General features: G+C 43.7%; 2 protein-coding genes across 3 annotated transcripts; both read right to left on the bottom strand.

The window, feature by feature from the left end:
• Window positions 1-2434: 2434 nt before the first annotated feature.
• Window positions 2435-15629, bottom strand: LOC139564314 (blood vessel epicardial substance-like). 2 transcript variants are annotated; one of them, XM_071383737.1, is made up of 9 exons: window positions 15178-15629; window positions 14267-14543; window positions 11048-11172; window positions 10192-10379; window positions 9923-10031; window positions 9523-9690; window positions 5916-6057; window positions 5452-5499; window positions 2435-4653 (listed from the first exon to the last, which is right to left on the bottom strand). In XM_071383737.1, exons 2-8 carry the CDS (start codon window positions 14529-14531, stop codon window positions 5459-5461), a joined length of 1038 nt encoding a protein of 345 aa, XP_071239838.1. In that variant the 5' UTR covers window positions 14532-14543; window positions 15178-15629; the 3' UTR covers window positions 2435-4653; window positions 5452-5458. The 2 variants fall into 2 exon arrangements, with proteins under 2 accessions (XP_071239838.1, XP_071239837.1); XM_071383736.1 differs by lacking the exon at window positions 5452-5499.
• Window positions 15630-15727: 98 nt separating this feature from the next.
• LOC139564315 (popeye domain-containing protein 3-like) lies at window positions 15728-17848 on the bottom strand. The gene is made up of 3 exons (XM_071383739.1): window positions 17189-17848; window positions 16986-17094; window positions 15728-16426 (listed from the first exon to the last, which is right to left on the bottom strand). The coding sequence occupies exons 1-3, from the start codon at window positions 17689-17691 to the stop codon at window positions 16097-16099; spliced, it is 942 nt and encodes a 313-aa protein (XP_071239840.1). The 5' UTR covers window positions 17692-17848; the 3' UTR covers window positions 15728-16096.
• Window positions 17849-19122: the final 1274 nt, after the last annotated feature.

Here is a 19122-nt window from a genome sequence, read left to right as displayed (position 1 = left end):
ACATTGGAGGTAAACCTAGGCATTGAGTAATGATGAGAGATAGTCTCTAGAGACGTTTAAACCAGGTGATGTCATCGCATATGTAGGAGGCGGAACATGGTTGGTTAAGGCATATTGAGCAGGGCTAGAGGCTACAGTGAAATAAGACAGTAATCACTAACCAGGACAGTAATGGACGAGGCATATTGATATTAGAGAGAGGCATGCGTAGCCAAGTGAACATATGGGTCCAGTGAGTGGTAGGGCTGACTGGGGACACGGCGATTCAGACAGTTAGCAGGCCGATGCTAACAAGCTAACAGTTAGTAGGCCGGGGCTAAACAAGCTAGCAGTTAGCAGACCGGGTTAGCAAGCAAGCCGTTAGAAGGGGCTAGCAGTTAGCAGACCGGGGCAGGCAAGTTAGCCTTTGGGGGACGTCGCGATGGTAACTAGCAGGTTAGCAGAATGGGCCTTCAGCGGGCGTCGCGCCTGAGGGGCCTGTTGGAGTCCTCGGGCAGATTGTCGGTATTCCAGTCGTAGAGGATCGGCGGGGTTCCGTGCCCCGTACCGGCAGTAGAAGGGGTCCGGATATTGTAGCCCAGGAGTGGGCTTCGGTGGTAGCACAGGAGCCCTGGCAGGGCTAGCTTCAGGCTAATTGGTGCTTGCTCCGGGATGGAAACGCTAGCCAGGAGTGGTCACCCGGGATTGCGGTTAGCTAGTTGCGAAGATCCAGATGAAAAATGTTCAGAGTTTGCGGTAGGAATCCGGGCATATGGAGAGAAATAGGTCCGTTATGCTCTGGTTTGTGTCACGTTGTTCGAACTGGCGAGAGCTTTCCGAGCTAAAGGTTAATTACCGCTAGCAATGGTTTACTAACTGTTAGCTGGCTAGCTTCAGTTGAGGGATTCGAGATCCGAAGTAAATATAAATACTTTAGAAAAAATTTGATCCACGCCACATTGGGTGAGGCGGGTTGCAGGAGAGTATTTAGAAGTTGAAGTTTAGGAAAATATTTTTAAAAGATGTAAAAATATATATACAAGGGACAGGACAAAGACGTGTCAATCCATGTCTCAATTGTCTCAAGGCTTAAAAATCCTTATTTAACCTGTCTCCTTCCCTTCATCTACACTGAATGAAGTGGATTTAACAGGTGACATCAATAAGGGATCATAGCTTTCATCTTGATTCACCTGGTCAGTCTATGTCATGGAAAGAACAGGAGTTCCTAATGTTTTGCACACTCAGTGTAGTTGTAATTTCGGCACTATCCTAAATTATGAATTTCTCCTTAGATTCAAACAACGATGGTTATGTAAGAAATGTTCATAATGTTTTTTACTGTCATCAAATCATTGCTGGACATATGGAACTGTGGTTTCTGTCAAACTCATCTGACAACAAAATGTATGATTTAGTCATATTTTTGTTTATATGACAACTTTAACGCCTCAGTGAATTATGTGTTGTATCCTCTCTGTTATGTGTGATCCTCGGAGATTGATGGAACTACTGATATTGTTTTAACCTTGTATGGATCATATCATCTAATCATGTGTATTAATGATCAATTCATAACAGATAAGCAACAGTGAATCACTACCTCATGGTTATGTAACAGGGTAGCAGTCCATTTCAATTCAGTCAAGTCCATTTGGCCCTGTGGATACAGACTGAACCAAAGCACTTATTGTGGAGATAAATGCCTCAAAGACAACGCAGAAAGCACTGTTGTGTAGCCCACATCCAGTACATATTGTGATGTGATGGACTCACGTTTTTGTTAAATTGTATTAAACAATCAAGTGTTCCTCCAAAGCAGAAGATTGTCTTAACGTCTCAAAAGAGCACTGCTATGTTTTATTGTTTTCCTGTTGGCCTGAATGAATGAATTTTATTCAATTCATTCATTGTATTCAACACCTTTTTTTTTTTGTTACATCAATCATGGTTTGTCTGAGATATTCAAAAGGTTTATTTGACTGAAATAATAAAACCTGTTGCTTACATCTTCTTTTGGTCTGGTTGATCTTTCAGGGATGTGATGGTTTTAACCACGTGTCAAACTCATTCCACGGAGGGCCGAGTTTCTGTTTGGCTCCTCGTACTTGATTGATGAATTAAGGTCACTAATTAGTAAAGAACTCCCCTCACTTGGTTGTCTGGGTCTTAATTGGGAGGAAAACCAAAACATGCCCTCCATGGAATGAGTTTGAACATTGACCTGGTTTTAACAGTGACAGTAGTTCAGACTGAGAAAAGAAACCGGTAGTACTCATGATAGCTCCTAGAGGGCGCTATAGGATAAAAAGCAGAGGTCTACGAGCTATCCATCATTCTTTTTCAAGTGTTCCCTTTGAGTAATTAATATAAGGTAACTATCATGGCATAAAAAAGTGATCCCAAACTTGTGTACTTATCACTGTGAAAAAAACAGCACAACAGCCTCAAATGGTTAGCATTGACCAGGAGGTTTAACTTGTTAAATCTTTACATTCATCAAAACACAACACTGCAGAAGCTCAGTGCATAAATAAGAGAATTAATCACACAATATGTCGCACAATGAGTAAAAGGTTTAAAAGAAACCTTCCTCAAAGGTTGTGCTTACACTAAAATGTTTTGGTTGTGACACGTGATACTTTTTGAACACTCATTGAGTATAAGAGCCAAGCAAAGGCATTGTACTACATCCAATCAAACCGGATTTAAAAAAGTACAACAGCTACAAACTCACAATAATACCAAACACTACAAGACAAAGTAAGATGCCAAAATGTACAGTTCTGTTTTCCAGCTACAGTGGAGAGAACAAGTATTTGATACACTGCCGATTTTGCAGGTTTTCCTACTTACAAAGCATGTAGAGGTCTGTAATTTTTATCATAGGTACACTTCAACTATGAGAGATGGAATCTAAAACAAAAATCAAAAAATCACATTGTATGATTTTTAAGTAATTCATTTGCATTTTATTGCATGACAAGTATTTGATACATCAGAAAAGCAGAACTTAATATTTGGTACAGAAACCTTTGTTTGCAATTACAGAGATCATACGTTTCCTGTAGTTCTTGACCAGGTTTGCACACACTGCAGCAGGGATTTTGGCCCACTCCTCCATACAGATCTTCTCCAGATCCTTCAGGTTTCGGGGCTGTCGCTGGGTAATACAGACTTTCAGCTCCCTCCAAAGATTTTCTATTGGGTTCAGGTCTGGAGACTGGCTAGGCCACTCCAGGACCTTGAGATGCTTCTTACGGAGCCACTCCTTAGTTGCCCTGGCTGTGTGTTTCGGGTCGTTGTCATGCTGGAAGACCCAGCCACGACCCATCTTCAATGCTCTTACTGAGGGAAGGAGGTTGTTGGCCAAGATCTCGCGATACATGGCCCCATCCATCCTCCCCTCAATACGGTGCAGTTGTCCTGTCCCCTTTGCAGAAAAGCATCCCCAAAGAATGATGTTTCCACCTCCATGCTTCACGGTTGGGATGGTGTTCTTGGGGTTGTACTCATCCTTCTTCTTCCTCCAAACACGCCGAGTGGAGTTTAGACCAAAAAGCTCTATTTTTGTCTCATCAGACCACACGACCTTCTCCCATTCCTCCTCTGGATCATCCAGATGGTAATTGGCAAACTTCAGACGGGCCTGGACATGCGCTGGCTTGAGCAGGGGGACCTTGCGTGCGCTGCAGGAAATTAATCCATGACGGCGTAGTGTGTTACTAATGGTTTTCTTTGAGACTGTGGTCCCAGCTCTCTTCAGGTCATTGACCAGGTCCTGCCGTGTAGTTCTGGGCTGATCCCTCACCTTCCTCATGATCATTGATGCCCCACGAGGTGAGATCTTGCATGGAGCCCCAGACCGAGGGTGATTGACCGTCATCTTGAACTTCTTCCATTTTCTAATAATTGCGCCAACAGTTGTTGCCTTCTCACCAAGCTACTTGCCTATTGTCCTGTAGCCCATCCCAGCCTTGTGCAGGTCTACAATTTTATCCCTGATGTCCTTACACAGCTCTCTGGTCTTTGCCATTGTGGAGAGGTTGGAGTCTGTTGACAGGTGTCTTTTATACAGGCAACGAGTTCAAACAGGTGCAGTTAATACAGGTAATGAGTGGAGAACAGGAGGGCTTCTTAAAGAAAATCTAACAGGTCTGTGAGAGCCGGAATTCTTACTGGTTGGTAGGTGATCAAATACTTATGTCATGCAATAAAATGCAAATTAATTACTTAAAAATCCTACAATGTGATTTTCAGGATTTTTGTTTTAGATTCCGTCTCACAGTTGAAGTGTACCTATGATAAAAAATTACAGACCTCTACATGCTTTGTAAGTAGGAAAACCTGCAAAATCGGCAGTGTATCAAATACTTGTTCTCCCCACTGTATATGTAGATAGATATTTTGATCATGTAAAAGCCTTTTTCAAGCTATTGTTTAAGTTATTCTACCATAACTAACCAGGGTCTGTATCAGATTACAGGATAGGTCGGTGGTCAGTACTGTTGTTGTAGGATAATGTCACATCTCCTTACACTTCCTCTATGGCTGTCGAGTGGGTGTGGCGTTTCTTAACAGGAGAGTCTGGCTTGGACTCTATAAAGACGTCGTCTTCTATTTTTTCTTCAATGGGCTTCATCGTTTTGGATGTCTTGGAGGCAGGAGATTTTTCTGGAAAGAAGGACACAACGGTTAGCGTGGGAATAGAGGTGTGTGTGTGTGTTTTTATGTAACTGTGTGTGTTTTCATATGGCCACAGACGAACGCACCATAAAGGTGACACAAACAAGGTTATCATAGGTCACAAATTCCACAAGCCTTCATTCTGACTCATATGACAATACTTTAAAAACAAAACAGAATCACAACCACACATTTGACAGAATACACAGATAGGCCCTAATTTCACATACTCTATGTTTGTGTTGGAAACGGGGGGAAGACAGTGTGAAGTTAAATCAACATGGTAAGAAAACAAAATCATTCTGAATCCTTTTCCAGACATATCACTCACATTTGCAATTCAACCCCTACATTTGATATGGACATTACAACAGGATAATGTAGAAGCTATTGAGGTTAAAGAGTGTCTTGTATGTGTAAATACTGAACATGTTCCAGTAGGAGCTGTACAGCAGCACTATTACTACAGGATGGATGATATGAATGAATGCTGTCCTACTCTTAAACACTGAACTTTGAAGATGTTAAAAGGACAAACCAGGTTACCGGGTATCACTCGTTTTAGAACAGGCAACATAGTGCAGAGCTGTAGGGTTAAATATTTAGGGTTGGGTTTGAGGGAATGAACTAGCCCGAGTCCCAGATCTGTTTCAACTGTCTTGCCAACTCCTATGTCATTGTCATGCCAAATGATAGTTGGCAAGACAGCACAAACAGATCTGGGACTCAGGCATTAGGAAGGTGAATTTGAGGGCAGGGGGAGGGAGAGAAAAGAGATAGTCTTACACCCCCTTCAGGGCAAGGTGTGATCTGAGAGAGTGGGTTGATTCACAGCTAGAGGAGGAGGAGGAGGAGGAGGGGGAGGAGGAGGGGACAGGAGAAACAATGTCAGAGAACAACTAACTAGAACACAACACCTAGTAAACAATGTTGTCAGATTGGAGCTAAACCCCTAATAAACCAGGATTTAGTGTCTGTTAACATCATACACCAGAGAGGATATGAGGGCTAAACGACGAAGACGGACTCAACCGCGGATACCCATAATGCCTCATGATTTGAGTAAATTAAGTGACTGTTTAACAGCTACTATTGACCTGGCAAAGATCCACCGTGAATCGAAACTTTGTCACTATTAAAAGGTGGCATGATAGTGTCAGTCCTTTTCAGACTCAATAGCTATTCAGGTTGTTGGACACTGACAGATGGGCCAATAGTATCACAGCTTGATGGGAGGTGGTGAGACTTACGATGTGAGGATCCACTGGAGCCTCCACGGTGGATCTGGTTCAGGATGTCGTCGGTGTCACTGGTGCTGCCCATGCTGTTCCTCATCTGCATCATAGAGACCTGGGAGCACAGGCTGGGCTGACGCTCCATCTTCTTCGCTGCCTGTTCATGTAAACATTGTCATCGTTATCGTCATCATTGTTATCATCGGTGTCACCACCACCATCATCATCATAATCATAATCTATGTTATTTCTGCCCCCAGCTGTACCCTGGACACCATATGTGAATTGATTGCCCTCCATCTATCTTCAGAGCTCGTGCTGTTAGGTTACCTAAACTGGGACATGCTTAACACCTCAGCCATCCTACAATCTAAACTTGATGCCCTCAATCTCACACAAATTATCAATGATCCTACCAGGTACAACCCCAAATCCGTAAGCGCGGGCACCCTCATAGATATCATCCTAACCAACCTGCCCTCCAAATACACCTCTGCTGTCTTCAACCAGGATCTCAGCAATCACTGCCTCATCGCCTGTGTCCGTAATGGGTCTGCGGTCAAACGACCACCCCTCATCACTGTCCCTAAAACACTTCAGCGAGCAGGCCTTTCTAATCGACCTAGCCTGGGTATCCTGGAAGGATATTGACCTCATTCCGTCAGTAGAGGATGCCTGGTTATTCTTTAAAAGTGCTTTCCTCGCCATCTTAACAAAGCATGCCCCATTCAAAAAATGTAGAACCAGGAACATATATAGCCCTTGCTTCACTCCAGACCTGACTGCCCTTGACCAGCACAAAAACATCCTGTGGCGTACTGCATTAGCATCAAATAGCCCCCGTGATATGCAACTTTTCAGTGACGTTAGCAACCAATATACACAGGCAGTTAGGAAAGCAAAGGCTAGCTTTTTCAAACAGAAATGTACATCCTGTAGCATTAACTCCAAAAAGTTCTGGGACACTGTAAAGTCCATGGAGAATAAGAGCACCTCCTCCCAGCTTCCCACTGCACTGAGGCTAGGAAACACTGTCACCACCGATAAATCCACGATAATTGAGAATTTCAATAAGCATTTCTCTACGGCTGGCCATGCTTTCCACCTGGCTACCCCTACCCCGGTCAACAGCCCTGCACCCCCCACAGCAACTTGCCCAAGCCTCCCCATTTCTCCTTCACCCAAATCCAGATAGCTGATGTTCTGAAACATCTGCAAAATCTGGACCCCGACAAATAAGCCGGGCTAGACAATCTGGACCCTCTCTTTCTAAAATTATCCGCCAAAATTGTTGCAACCTCTATTACTAGCCTGTTCAACCTCTCTTTCGAATCGTCTGAGATTCCCAAAGATTGGAAAGCTGCCGCGTTCATCCCCCTCTTCAAAGGGGGTGACACTCTAGACCCAAACTGCTACAGACCTATATCTATCCTACCCTGCCTTCCTAAGGTCTTCGAAAGCCAAGTTAACAAACAGATCACGACCATTTCGAATCCCACCGTACCTTCTCCGCTATGCAATCTGGTTTCCGTGCTGATCATGGGTGCACCTCAGCCACACTCAAGGTCCTAAACGATATCATAACCGCCATCGATAAGAGACAATACTGTGCAGCTATATTCATCGACCTGGCCAAGGCTTTCGACTCTGTCAATCACCACATTCTTATCGGCAGACTCAACAGCCTTGGTTTCTCAAATGACTGCCTCGCCTGCTTCACCAACTACTTCTCAGACAGAGTTCAGTGTGTCAAATTGGATCAAATTGGAAGGCCTGTTGTCCGGGCCTCTGGCAGTCTCTATGGGGGTGCCACAGGGTTCAATTCTCGGGCCGACTCTCTTCTCTGTATACATCAATGATGTCGCTCTTGCTGCTGGTGATTCTCTGATCTAACCTCCAGACGAGCTTCAATGCCATACAACTCTCCTTCTGTGGACTCCAACTGCTCTTAAATGCAAGTAAAACTAAATGCATGCTCTTCAACCGATCGCTGCCCGCACCTGCCCGCCCGTCCAGCATCACTACTCTGGACGGTTCTGACTTAGAATATGTGGACACCTACAAATACCTAGGTGTCTGGATAGACTGTAAACTCTCCTTCCAGACTCACATTAAGCATCTCCAATCCAAAATTAAATCTAGAATCGGCTTCCTATTTCGCAACAAATCATCCTTCACTCATGCTGCCAAACATACCCTCGTAAAACTGACTATCCTACCGATCCCTGACTTCAGCGATGTCCTTTACAAAATAGCCTCCAACACTCTACTCAGCAAATTGGATGCAGTCTATCACAGTGCCATCCGTTTTGTCACCAAAGCCCCATATACTACCCACCACTGTGACCTGTATGCTCTCGTTGGCTGGCCCTCGCTTCCAGGTCATCTATAAGTCTTTGCTAGGTAAAGCCCCGCCTTATCTCAGCTCACTGGTCACCATAGCAGCACCCACCCGTAGCACGCGCTCCAGCAGGTATATTTCACTGGTCACCCCCAAAGCCAATTCCTACATTGGCCACCTTTCCTTCCAGTTTTCTGCTGCCAAATACTGGAACGAACTGCAAAAATCACTGAAGCTGGAGACTCATATCTCCCTCACTAACTTTAAGCATCAGCTGTCAGAGCAGCACACAGATCACCTGTACATAGCCCATCTGTAAATAGCCCATCCAACTACCTCATCCCCATACTGTTATTTATTTTATTTTGCTCCTTTGCACCCCAGTATTTCTACTTGCACATTCATCTTCTGCAAATCTATCACTCCAGTGTTTAATTGCTGTATTGTAATTATTTCGCCACTATGGCCTATTTATTGCCTTACCTCCCTTATCCTACCTCATTTGCACACACTGTATATAGACTGTGTCGCTCTGCTTTGCTTTATCTTGGCCAGGGCGCAGTTGTAAATGAAAACTTGTTCTCAACTTGCCTACCTGGTTAAATAAAGGTGAAAAAATAATAATAATTTAATCTAAGGAGACAATTCTTAATTCTTAACTTAGGAAGGTTAATGACCAAATCACAATTACACTGTGTACAAAGTGTACAAAACATTAGGAACTGCTGCTCTTTCCATAACATAGACTGACCAGGTGAATCCAGGTGAAAGCTATGATCCCTTATTGATGTCACCTGTTAAATCCACTTCAATCATTGTAGATAAAGGGGATACAGGTTAAAGAAGGATTTTTAAGACTTGAGACAGTTGAGACATGTATTGTGTATGTATGCCAGTCAGAGGGTGAATGGACAATACAAAAGATTTAAGTACCTTTGAACAGGGTATGGTGCCAGGTGCACCGGTGTGAAGAATTGCAACGCAGCTGGGTTTTTCACACTCAACAGTTTCCCATGTGTATCAAGAATGGTCCACCACCCAAAGGACATCCAGCCAACTTGACACAACTGTGAGAAGCATTGGAGGCAACATGGGCCAGCATCCCTGTGGAACGCTTTCGACACCTAGAGTCCATGCCCCGACAAATTGAGACTATTCTGAGGGCAAAGGGGGGTGCAACTCAACATTAGGAAGGTGTTCCTAATGTTTTGTACATTACGTGCATGTTTGTAGAAAATAGAAACTACAGTCTCTCAGTTTCTGAACAGTGACTAAACCCACCTTGTCACTGAGAGTGGGGTCGTTGAGCGAGTACAGCTTGTTGGTGATGTCTTTGCCAATGAGGTACCTGAACACCTCGTTCAGGAAGGAGTCAGACTCCAGGAAGTAGGAGAGCCTCTCTCTGGACCAACACAGGAATTTACAATTCTCCTCCGCCATGATGGTCACCTGTAAATTAATCAAGAAGTCACAGGTTGTCATGGTATCAAACCTGCCCTATCATGACCTAATCATGCCAACAGTACTTGTGTTGTTTGGTCTACCCAGTATGGATACACTATGAACTGGAATATGGCTAAGTGGTAAATTGGGTTATATACTGTATATATATATATAAAAGAAATAAAATAAATAAAAAAAATTAAAAATTATACATTCAATAATCTGAGTGTCTAGTTACCTGGAATTTTTCTCCTCTGTTCATCTGGGTTGATCTGAACTCAGGGGAGTCGATGAAGGCGTTCGTGTAGATGTTATGGAGGAAATGACCTCGATATGACACCTTCATTCTGTCGCACAAAAACGTATAGTCAACATGGATGACCATGGACGGATCAAATGCACACAGATAATGTTAAACCTTATTTTCTCAAACACCATTCATGGGAAACCGGGGATGGAATGACATGGTAGATATGTGACAGGGAGATGTCTCAGAGTGATACCTACTTTCCTTTAAGGAGGATACTGAGGCGCTCATCCACAGAGGTCTTGTCCTCGGCAGCATACACCTGTCCCTTCTTCAGGCTCTGGATGGTGCAGAATTGGCCCGTCAGTCTCTGGAACAGGGCCTCGCGCACGTGAAGAGGCTCAAACATCCGCTTGTACACTGACTTCAGCTCCCTGTCAATCTTAATCTGACAGAAGACATAGCACGGTTACAGCTCATTGTCTATAGCTGATAGAGTGGAATATAAAGTGTTATGATGGATGATTGACGTGACTTGAGCTAGGCTCCTGATTCAGGGTGGATAACCACAGGGCGTAACATAAAGGACCAGGCATTAAGTATATTTTAGGGTCTTTAATAAAATATCACCACAGCAGCCATCATAAAGTGAGAGCCACCAAGTTCTACTCATCCTTGATATTGAATTGATAGGACACAATTCACTCATGTATGTCATTCAGTGTTAGTAGATGGAGGGAGGAGTGGAGACATGGGAGTGAAGAGGACAGCAGTATAGATGTAAACATAACTTCCTTTCTTGTTATGAGGAGAGGTGGTCCCATTCTGTCAGTTATGTGAAGGCCCTCTACACACTGGAAGTCCCCTGGTTGCAGCAGTGCATTTGAAAGACCTGCATCTCATTTAGGTAGAGAGAGACAGAGTGGCCCCAACCCCAGGGGGATGTGACTCTGTCTCACCGCTGAGAGACACAATGGAAAACTAATCTCCAAAAGTCCTCATCAAAATAACTGTTCCAGGCAACTTGTATCTACTCTAAGCTGTATGTATGTACTGTATATAAATGGACCACAATCAACCTCTAACTGGACTGTGTTGGGTTGGGGCAGAACTCACAGGTCTGCGTTTGTAGACCAGGTAGAAGAAGTGCATGAAGTTGACCAGCAGGAAGACCACGTTCCACACCATGACATCCAGATTACACCGGTACAGCGTTGCCCAGGTGATGAACAGAGAGCTTCCTGTCAGGGACAGGAACAGGAAGTAATAAAGCACACTTCAGTTGTTATTGGTTGAGTTATATCCTCATATTGCCCTATAACGGTACATTTTTAAACTAGTTTGAGAAAACTCCAGTAGGCAGCTGTACTACCACCAACATAGTGGTCATATGATATGATATCATTCCACTCTACTCAGTCCCTTTCCCAGTTGTACTACCACCAACATAGTGGTCATATGATGTGATATCATTCCACTGTACTCAGTCCCTTTCCCAGTTGTACTACCACCAACATAGTGGTCATATGATGTGATATCATTCCACTCTACTCAGTGTCTTTCCCAGTTGTACTACCACCAACATAGTAGTCATATTATATGATATCATTCCACTCTGCTCAGTCCCTTTCCCAGTTGTACTACCACCAACATAGTGGTCATATGATACGATATCATTCCTCTCTACTCAGTGTCTTCCCCAGTTGTACTACCACCAACATAGTGGTCATATTATATGATATCATTCCACTCTACTCAGTGTCTTTCCCAGTTGTACTACCACCAACATAGTGGTCATATGATATGATTTCATTCCACTCTACTCAGTGTCTTTCCCAGTTGTACTACCACCAACATAGTGGTCATATTATATGATATCATTCCACTCTACTCAGTCCCTTTCCCAGTTGTACTACCACCAACATAGTGGTCATATTATATGATATCATTCCACTCTACTCAGTCCCTTTCCCAGTTGTACTACCACCAACATAGTGGTCATATTATATGATATCATTCCACTCTACTCAGTCCCTTTCCCAGTTGTACTACCACCAACATAGTGGTCATATTATATGATATCATTCCACTCTGCTCAGTGTCTTTCCCAGCTGTACTACCACCAACATAGTGGTCATATTATATGATATCATTCCACTCTACTCAGTGTCTTTCCCAGCTGTACTACCACCAACATAGTGGTCATATGATGTGATATCATTCCACTCTACTCAGTGTCTTTCCCAGTTGTACTACCACCAACATAGTGGTCATATGATATGATATCATTCCACTCTACTCAGTCCCTTTCCCAGTTGTACTACCACCAACATAGTGGTCATATTATATGATATCATTCCACTCTACTCAGTCCCTTTCCCAGTTGTACTACCACCAACATAGTGGTCATATTATATGATATCATTCCACTCTACTCAGTGTCTTCCCCAGTTGTACTACCACCAACATAGTGGTCATATTATATGATATCATTCCACTCTACTCAGTGTCTTCCCCAGTTGTACTACCACCAACATAGTGGTCATATGATATGATATCATTCCACTCTACTCAGTGTCTTTCCCAGTTGTACTACCACCAACATAGTGGTCATATGATGTGATATCATTCCACTGTACTCAGTCCCTTTCCCAGTTGTACTACCACCAACATAGTGGTCATATGATACGATATCATTCCTCTCTACTCAGTGTCTTTCCCAGTTGTACTACCACCAACATAGTGGTCATATTATATGATATCATTCCACTCTACTCAGTGTCTTTCCCAGTTGTACTACCACCAACATAGTGGTCATATTATATGATATCATTCCACTCTACTCAGTGTCTTTCCCAGTTGTACTACCACCAACATAGTGGTCATATTATATGATATCATTCCACTCTACTCAGTGTCTTTCCCAGTTGTACTACCACCAACATAGTGGTCATATTATATGATATCATTCCACTCTACTCAGTGTCTTTCCCAGTTGTACTACCACCAACATAGTGGTCATATTATATGATATCATTCCACTCTACTCAGTGTCTTTCCCAGTTGTACTACCACCAACATAGTGGTCATATTATATGATATCATTCCACTCTACTCAGTGTCTTTCCCAGTTGTACTACCACCAACATAGTGGTCATATGATATGATATCATTCCACTCTACTCAGTGTCTTTCCCAGTTGTACTACCACCAACATAGTGGTCATATGATATGATATCATTCCACTCTACTCAGTGTCTTTCCCAGTTGTACTACCACCAACATAGTGGTCATATTATATGATATCATTCCACTCTACTCAGTGTCTTTCCCAGTTGTACTACCACCAACATAGTGGTCATATTATATGATATCATTCCACTCTACTCAGTGTCTTTCCCAGTTGTACTACCACCAACATAGTGGTCATATTATATGATATCATTCCACTCTACTCAGTGTCTTTCCCAGTTGTACTACCACCAACATAGTGGTCATATGATATGATATCATTCCACTCTACTCAGTGTCTTTCCCAGTTGTACTACCACCAACATAGTGGTCATATGATATGATATCATTCCACTCTACTCAGTCCCTTTCCCAGTTGTACTACCACCAACATAGTGGTCATATGATCTGATATCATTCCACTCTACTCAGTGTCTTTCCCAGTTGTACTACCACCAACATAGTGGTCATATTATATGATATCATTGCACTCTACTCAGTGTCTTTCCCAGTTGTACTACCACCAACATAGTGGTCATATGATATGATATCATTCCTCTCTACTCAGTCCCTTTCCCAGTTGTACTACCACCAACATAGTGGTCATATTATATGATATCATTCCACTCTACTCAGTGTCTTTCCCAGTTGTACTACCACCAACATAGTGGTCATATTATATGATATCATTCCACTCTACTCAGTGTCTTTCCCAGTTGTACTACCACCAACATAGTGGTCATATGATATGATATCATTCCACTCTACTCAGTCCCTTTCCCAGCTGTACTACCACCAACATAGTGGTCATATTATATGATATCATTCCACTGTACTCAGTCCCTTTCCCAGCTGTACTACCACAACAACTCCCCCTTCCCCAGGAAGTGTGGACTCGTACACTCACTATAGTGTTTCTATCATATTTCTAACAGCAATTCAATGCATATGAATCCTTGAGATGGAGTGAACAAGTGGATACTTTGAAGAGAAGGGAGAGATACTGTGGTGGTAGAACTGGTAATGAAACTGAAAAGTGTGTAATGCAATCGTATCATGACCACTGACTGTAATCTGGGCCAGCAGAGGCCAGTATGGACCCACCTGTCATCAGCATGAGGCGCAGCAGGATCATGTGCAGGGTCAGGGTGGTGGGGATGACCAGGCCCAGGAGGAGAGACAGGTTCCCCAGGTGGAAGAGCAGGTGGTGGGCCTCCTCCCACTCCTCACAGGAGGTTATGTTGGGCTCCAGGGTGGTCATCACCGGACCTCCACCTCCAGCCCCGAGTACAGACCCAGGGACTGCCGACCGCAGGGGGGCCAGGGTGGTGTAGAACAGGCTACTGGTCATCTCTGGAGAGGTAGACATCCTGATCCTCACCTAGAGAGAGGTGGGGAGGGTGTTGTGGTTGTTTATGTACTGCTTATGAATGGGGTATGTACATGTTATGAATGTATTATTATGTTGGTACCTTTCAAGTTAAGTGTTACAGGATTGATGGTAGAAACAGCAGTGTACATCAGTTTGTCACTATCACAATCTCAATATCCTCAGGTTTCAATAGATTTTCATAACAGATTACTGTATTTCCAAATGTTTTATTTTATGTAGTAATGCATTAGAATAACTTTTGAGATGCTTATAGGCCTACTGACACTGTCAACATAATACTTGATTCATCAACTAACTGATTTAATACTGTAAATAGCCTGGGAATTCATCATACCGATCATACAGCACTGGAGTGACATTGAAAGGTTTCACTTTAAGGGAAATATCAACCTCAACTGGGTTTTGAGCGGATCTCGTGACTAACGCGCAACAATATTTGATATAGATTGTGAATTGGAAATGGAAAAAGTGCGAAATGAGTCGGCTACAATACTCTGCTTGTAGAAAATTAACGTGACCCACCGGCAGACGTCTTAAGAAATAGCCTCATTTGTTTGAGCGGTAACTTTCCTTTCACCACTCAGTCAGAGTAAGATAACAGAAAATTGGAGATGTAACTTACCAATCTGACAACAATCGATCAAACGCGTCGCTGGACAGGATAATGAATAGAAAACAATGGACACGTAATGAGGAGCTATAAATGTATGTCCTCGCGAGCTGGGGGACTGCACAATGTGAGTCGCGCATTCCAGTGAACTGACAGGCATTGACTAAAATGGGCAAGAGGCGAGGGGGCAGCAGTCAACACTACCCCGCCGCTGCGCACCAGCAAAGTCCGGGCACGCCAACAGGGGGAGGTAAAACGTCCCTTTAACTGAAAATATAGCCTAGCAGCCAGCAACTCCTAGAAAATAATATTATGAAGCCAGTCGAGTGAATCGTGTTGTGTTTCGAGATGTTGGTAAACCTAATTGAACAGTGCTCCTTCCCCCTCCAGAGGTGACATGAGCTGCGTGATGAGGTTGACAAGAGCAGATATTAATGAGATCAGCACCAAGGTCAGCGCGAGAAAGTGATTGACACTCACCTGTAGGCTGCTCTACAGAAATTCACAGTCCCCGAGGAAAATGTTGTAGCAATAATGAAAGTTATTCGAGATACAATACGTATAGGGTTACATTGCATTGTTAATAATTGTTTATGATTAAACACAAATATTGACCAAAAAAACTCAGTAAGGCATTGAACATACAGTCTCAATTTAAGACAGGCAGGTAGTAAAGTGCACTATAAAACATAAGCAGGAATCAGGGGTAACATTTCACTGGTATTTTGATGCAGAGAAAATCTCTCTCACACTCCCACACACATGTCTCGCAAACCAAGTGGAGGGTTACTTGATGTGCTACAATGTATTCTATGTTGATGCGTAAATTACATAGCTTATGCCCCATCTATAGCCTAAGCACTTGAGGATAACAAACAGACAAAAACAACATCCATTAATGAAAAACAAACATTAAAAAGTTCCGTTCCAGTCACGAGACAGTCTCTTTCGGTGCTGTTATAGTTATAGGGACACGGGCACGGTGTCCATGGTCATATTGCGCTGGGACTCGTAGGAACGCATCTGTCCGGTCTAATTCAGGCAACGGGGGCACGTGACAGTAGGTGGGTAACCGGAGATCATATCGGAACCCGCGGCTGTCGAAAGCCTTGTCGTTGAGGGAGTACAGCTTGTCCGCGATGTCATTCCGCACCACGAGTGCAAAGACCTTGGCGATGTAGCGGTGTTTGGCAAAGAGTAGGTACAGTTTCTTACGTCTCCAAGAAACGTACCTACAGCAATTATCTGCACGCAGGGTCACCTGGGGAAAGAAAACACTAACGCTTATACACTGAGTATACCAAACATTAAGAACACCTTAATATTGAGTTGCACCCACACAGGGATGTTGGCCAATGTTGACTCCAATGCTTCCCACAGTTGTGTCAATTTGGCTAGATGTCTTTTGGGTGTTGGACCATTATTGATACCCACAGGAAACAGTTAAGCGTGAAAAACCCAGCACCTTGCAGTTCTTGACACAACCCCGCCCGACACTTACTCCCATACCCCATTTCAAAGGCACTTCAATCTTCTGTATTTCCCATTCACCTTCTGAATAGCACACATACACAATACATGTCTCAATTGTCTCAAGGCTTAAAAATCCTTATTTAAGTTGTCTCTTCCCCTTCATCTACACTGATTGAAGTGGATTTAACAAGTGACATCAATAGGGGATCATACAGTAGCTTTCACCTGGATTCACCTGGTCAGTCTATGTCATGGCAAGAGCAGGTGTTCTTAATGTTTTGTATACTCAGTGTATATGCCAGACACATTAGCCAAAATGTGCTTTAGTCGATCAGTTTACTATTTACCTGGAAAAGTCCCTCCTCTGACGGCCGGAGAGAGTCCCATTCAGGTGAATCGAGAAACTGGAAAGGATAGATGTAATGTAAAAACTCTCCATTTACTGTCACACGAATTCTGTAAAAAAAAGAAAAGTGGGACATTAGGCGATTGTACATGACATAACATCAAATACAGTTGTATAAAATGTCAAAGTGAAGTTCAAATGCACCTGCCGGACAGAAGAACAGACAGCTTATCAATAGCAGTCTTGCCCTCCATGGCAAAACAGTGGTCTTTCTCTATAGTGTGGATGTCCCCTTCACAACAGGCGACTATCTTGCCGAAGTGGGTGAGCGACACCCCCAGCTTTTTGAACAGGTAGCTGTACAGATCTTGAAACTCCTTTTCGAAAGTAACGTTCCTCAGCCGGTAGGCGACATGCACAACTTGAACTGCACATACCCCAAAGAGAGCGAAATTCCACAAAAAGGTGTCGGTGGTGCACGCGTCCGACCATGACCAAATGGTTGTGCAGAAGAAACCGAGCGTCAGAAAGGTAAACAAGTAGAGGAGCCCATAGAACCCGCTCCCTCCCATGAACCTCAAAACAAGGAAGATACTGGCGAGGTGGAAGATGGCCACCTCGGATCCCCCCTTCCATTCTTCGCACAACGGGTGCACGACAGCCGCCGTTAAGTTTTCAGGAGGTGGGAAAAATTCTGGCACCTCCATTGTCGCGCACGTCACTTTTCCGAAAACTGAGAGGTGGTAAGAGAAAACGAATAAGTTTTCACGGAGACTTCCACCCTAACATTTAATTTGATTATATCACCTCTTAAATATGACCCGGGTATCGGGACGGGGGTGGCTAAGTAGTCTACTGCTCCCCTTGGTCCTGACATCCTACTGATTAAAGCTCTGTCGGGCTCAACCAAACCATATCTTCTATGCACATGACGTCTAGGATATATCCAATAATTGAAATGCGATATTGAGATATAAGATGTACGGATATCAAATTACCCATTCAACAAATGACAAATGACATTACACAACACCACCAAGTAGGCCTAACATGTTCACCTTTCAATGAAAATCTCAGATAATTCTCAAACTCACCAAACATATACTGTGATGATGGTGTTATGAATTTGCCTGATTAAGAGAAGATTGTGATGATGAATGATAAGCCTCCAAGGTCTCTGACAGAAGGTGGTCTCCAACAACTCAGTAGGGCTGTAACACTTCCTCTACTTGTTTCTTGTTCTGCTACAGGTGTAAAGGTGAGTAGGATGGACCCTGCTATAGGTGTAAAGGTGAGTAGGATGGACCCTGCTATAGGTGTAAAGGTGAGTAGGATGGACCCTGCTATAGGTGTAAAGGTGAGTAGGGTGGACCCTGCTATAGGTGTAAAGGTGAGTAGGGTGGACCCTGCTATAGGTGTAAAGGTGAGTAGGGTGGACCCTGTTATAGGTGTAAAGGTGAGTAGGGTGGACCCTGCTATAGGTGTAAAGGTGAGTAGGATGGACCCTGCTATAGGTGTAAAGGTGAGTAGGGTGGACCCTGCTATAGGTGTAAAGGTGAGTAGGGTGGACCCTGCTATAGGTGTAAAGGTGAGTAGGATGGACCCTGCTATAGGTGTAAAGGTGAGTAGGATGGACCCTGCTATAGGTGTAAAGGTGAGTAGGATGGACCCTGCTATAGGTGTAAAGGTGAGTAGGATGGACCCTGCTATAGGTGTAAAGGTGAGTAGGGTGGACCCTGCTATAGGTGTAAAGGTGAGTAGGGTGGACCCTGCTATAAGTGTCAAGGTGAGTAGGATGGACCCTGCTATAGGTGTACAGGTGGGTAGGGTGGACCCTGCTATAGTTGTAAAGGTGAGTAAGATGGACCCTGCTATAGGTGTAAAGGTGAGTAGGATGGACCCTGCTATAGGTGTAAAGGTGAGTAGGATGGACCCTGCTATAGGTGTAAAGGTGAGTAGGATGGACCCTGCTATAGGTGTAAAGGTGAGTAGGATGGACCCTGCTATAGGTGTAAAGGTGAGTAGGATGGACCCTGCTATAGGTGTAAAGGTGAGTAGGATGGACCCTGCTATAGGTGTAAAGGTGAGTAGGATGGACCCTGCTGTAGGTGTAAAGGTGAGTAGGATGGACCCTGCTA

The sequence above is a fragment of the Salvelinus alpinus genome, chromosome 35 (assembly GCF_045679555.1).
Source record: "Salvelinus alpinus chromosome 35, SLU_Salpinus.1, whole genome shotgun sequence".
Classification (NCBI taxonomy): domain Eukaryota; kingdom Metazoa; phylum Chordata; class Actinopteri; order Salmoniformes; family Salmonidae; genus Salvelinus; species Salvelinus alpinus.
Note: the sequence above shows the minus strand (reverse complement) of the source record. Positions and strands in the feature narration are given on the sequence as shown.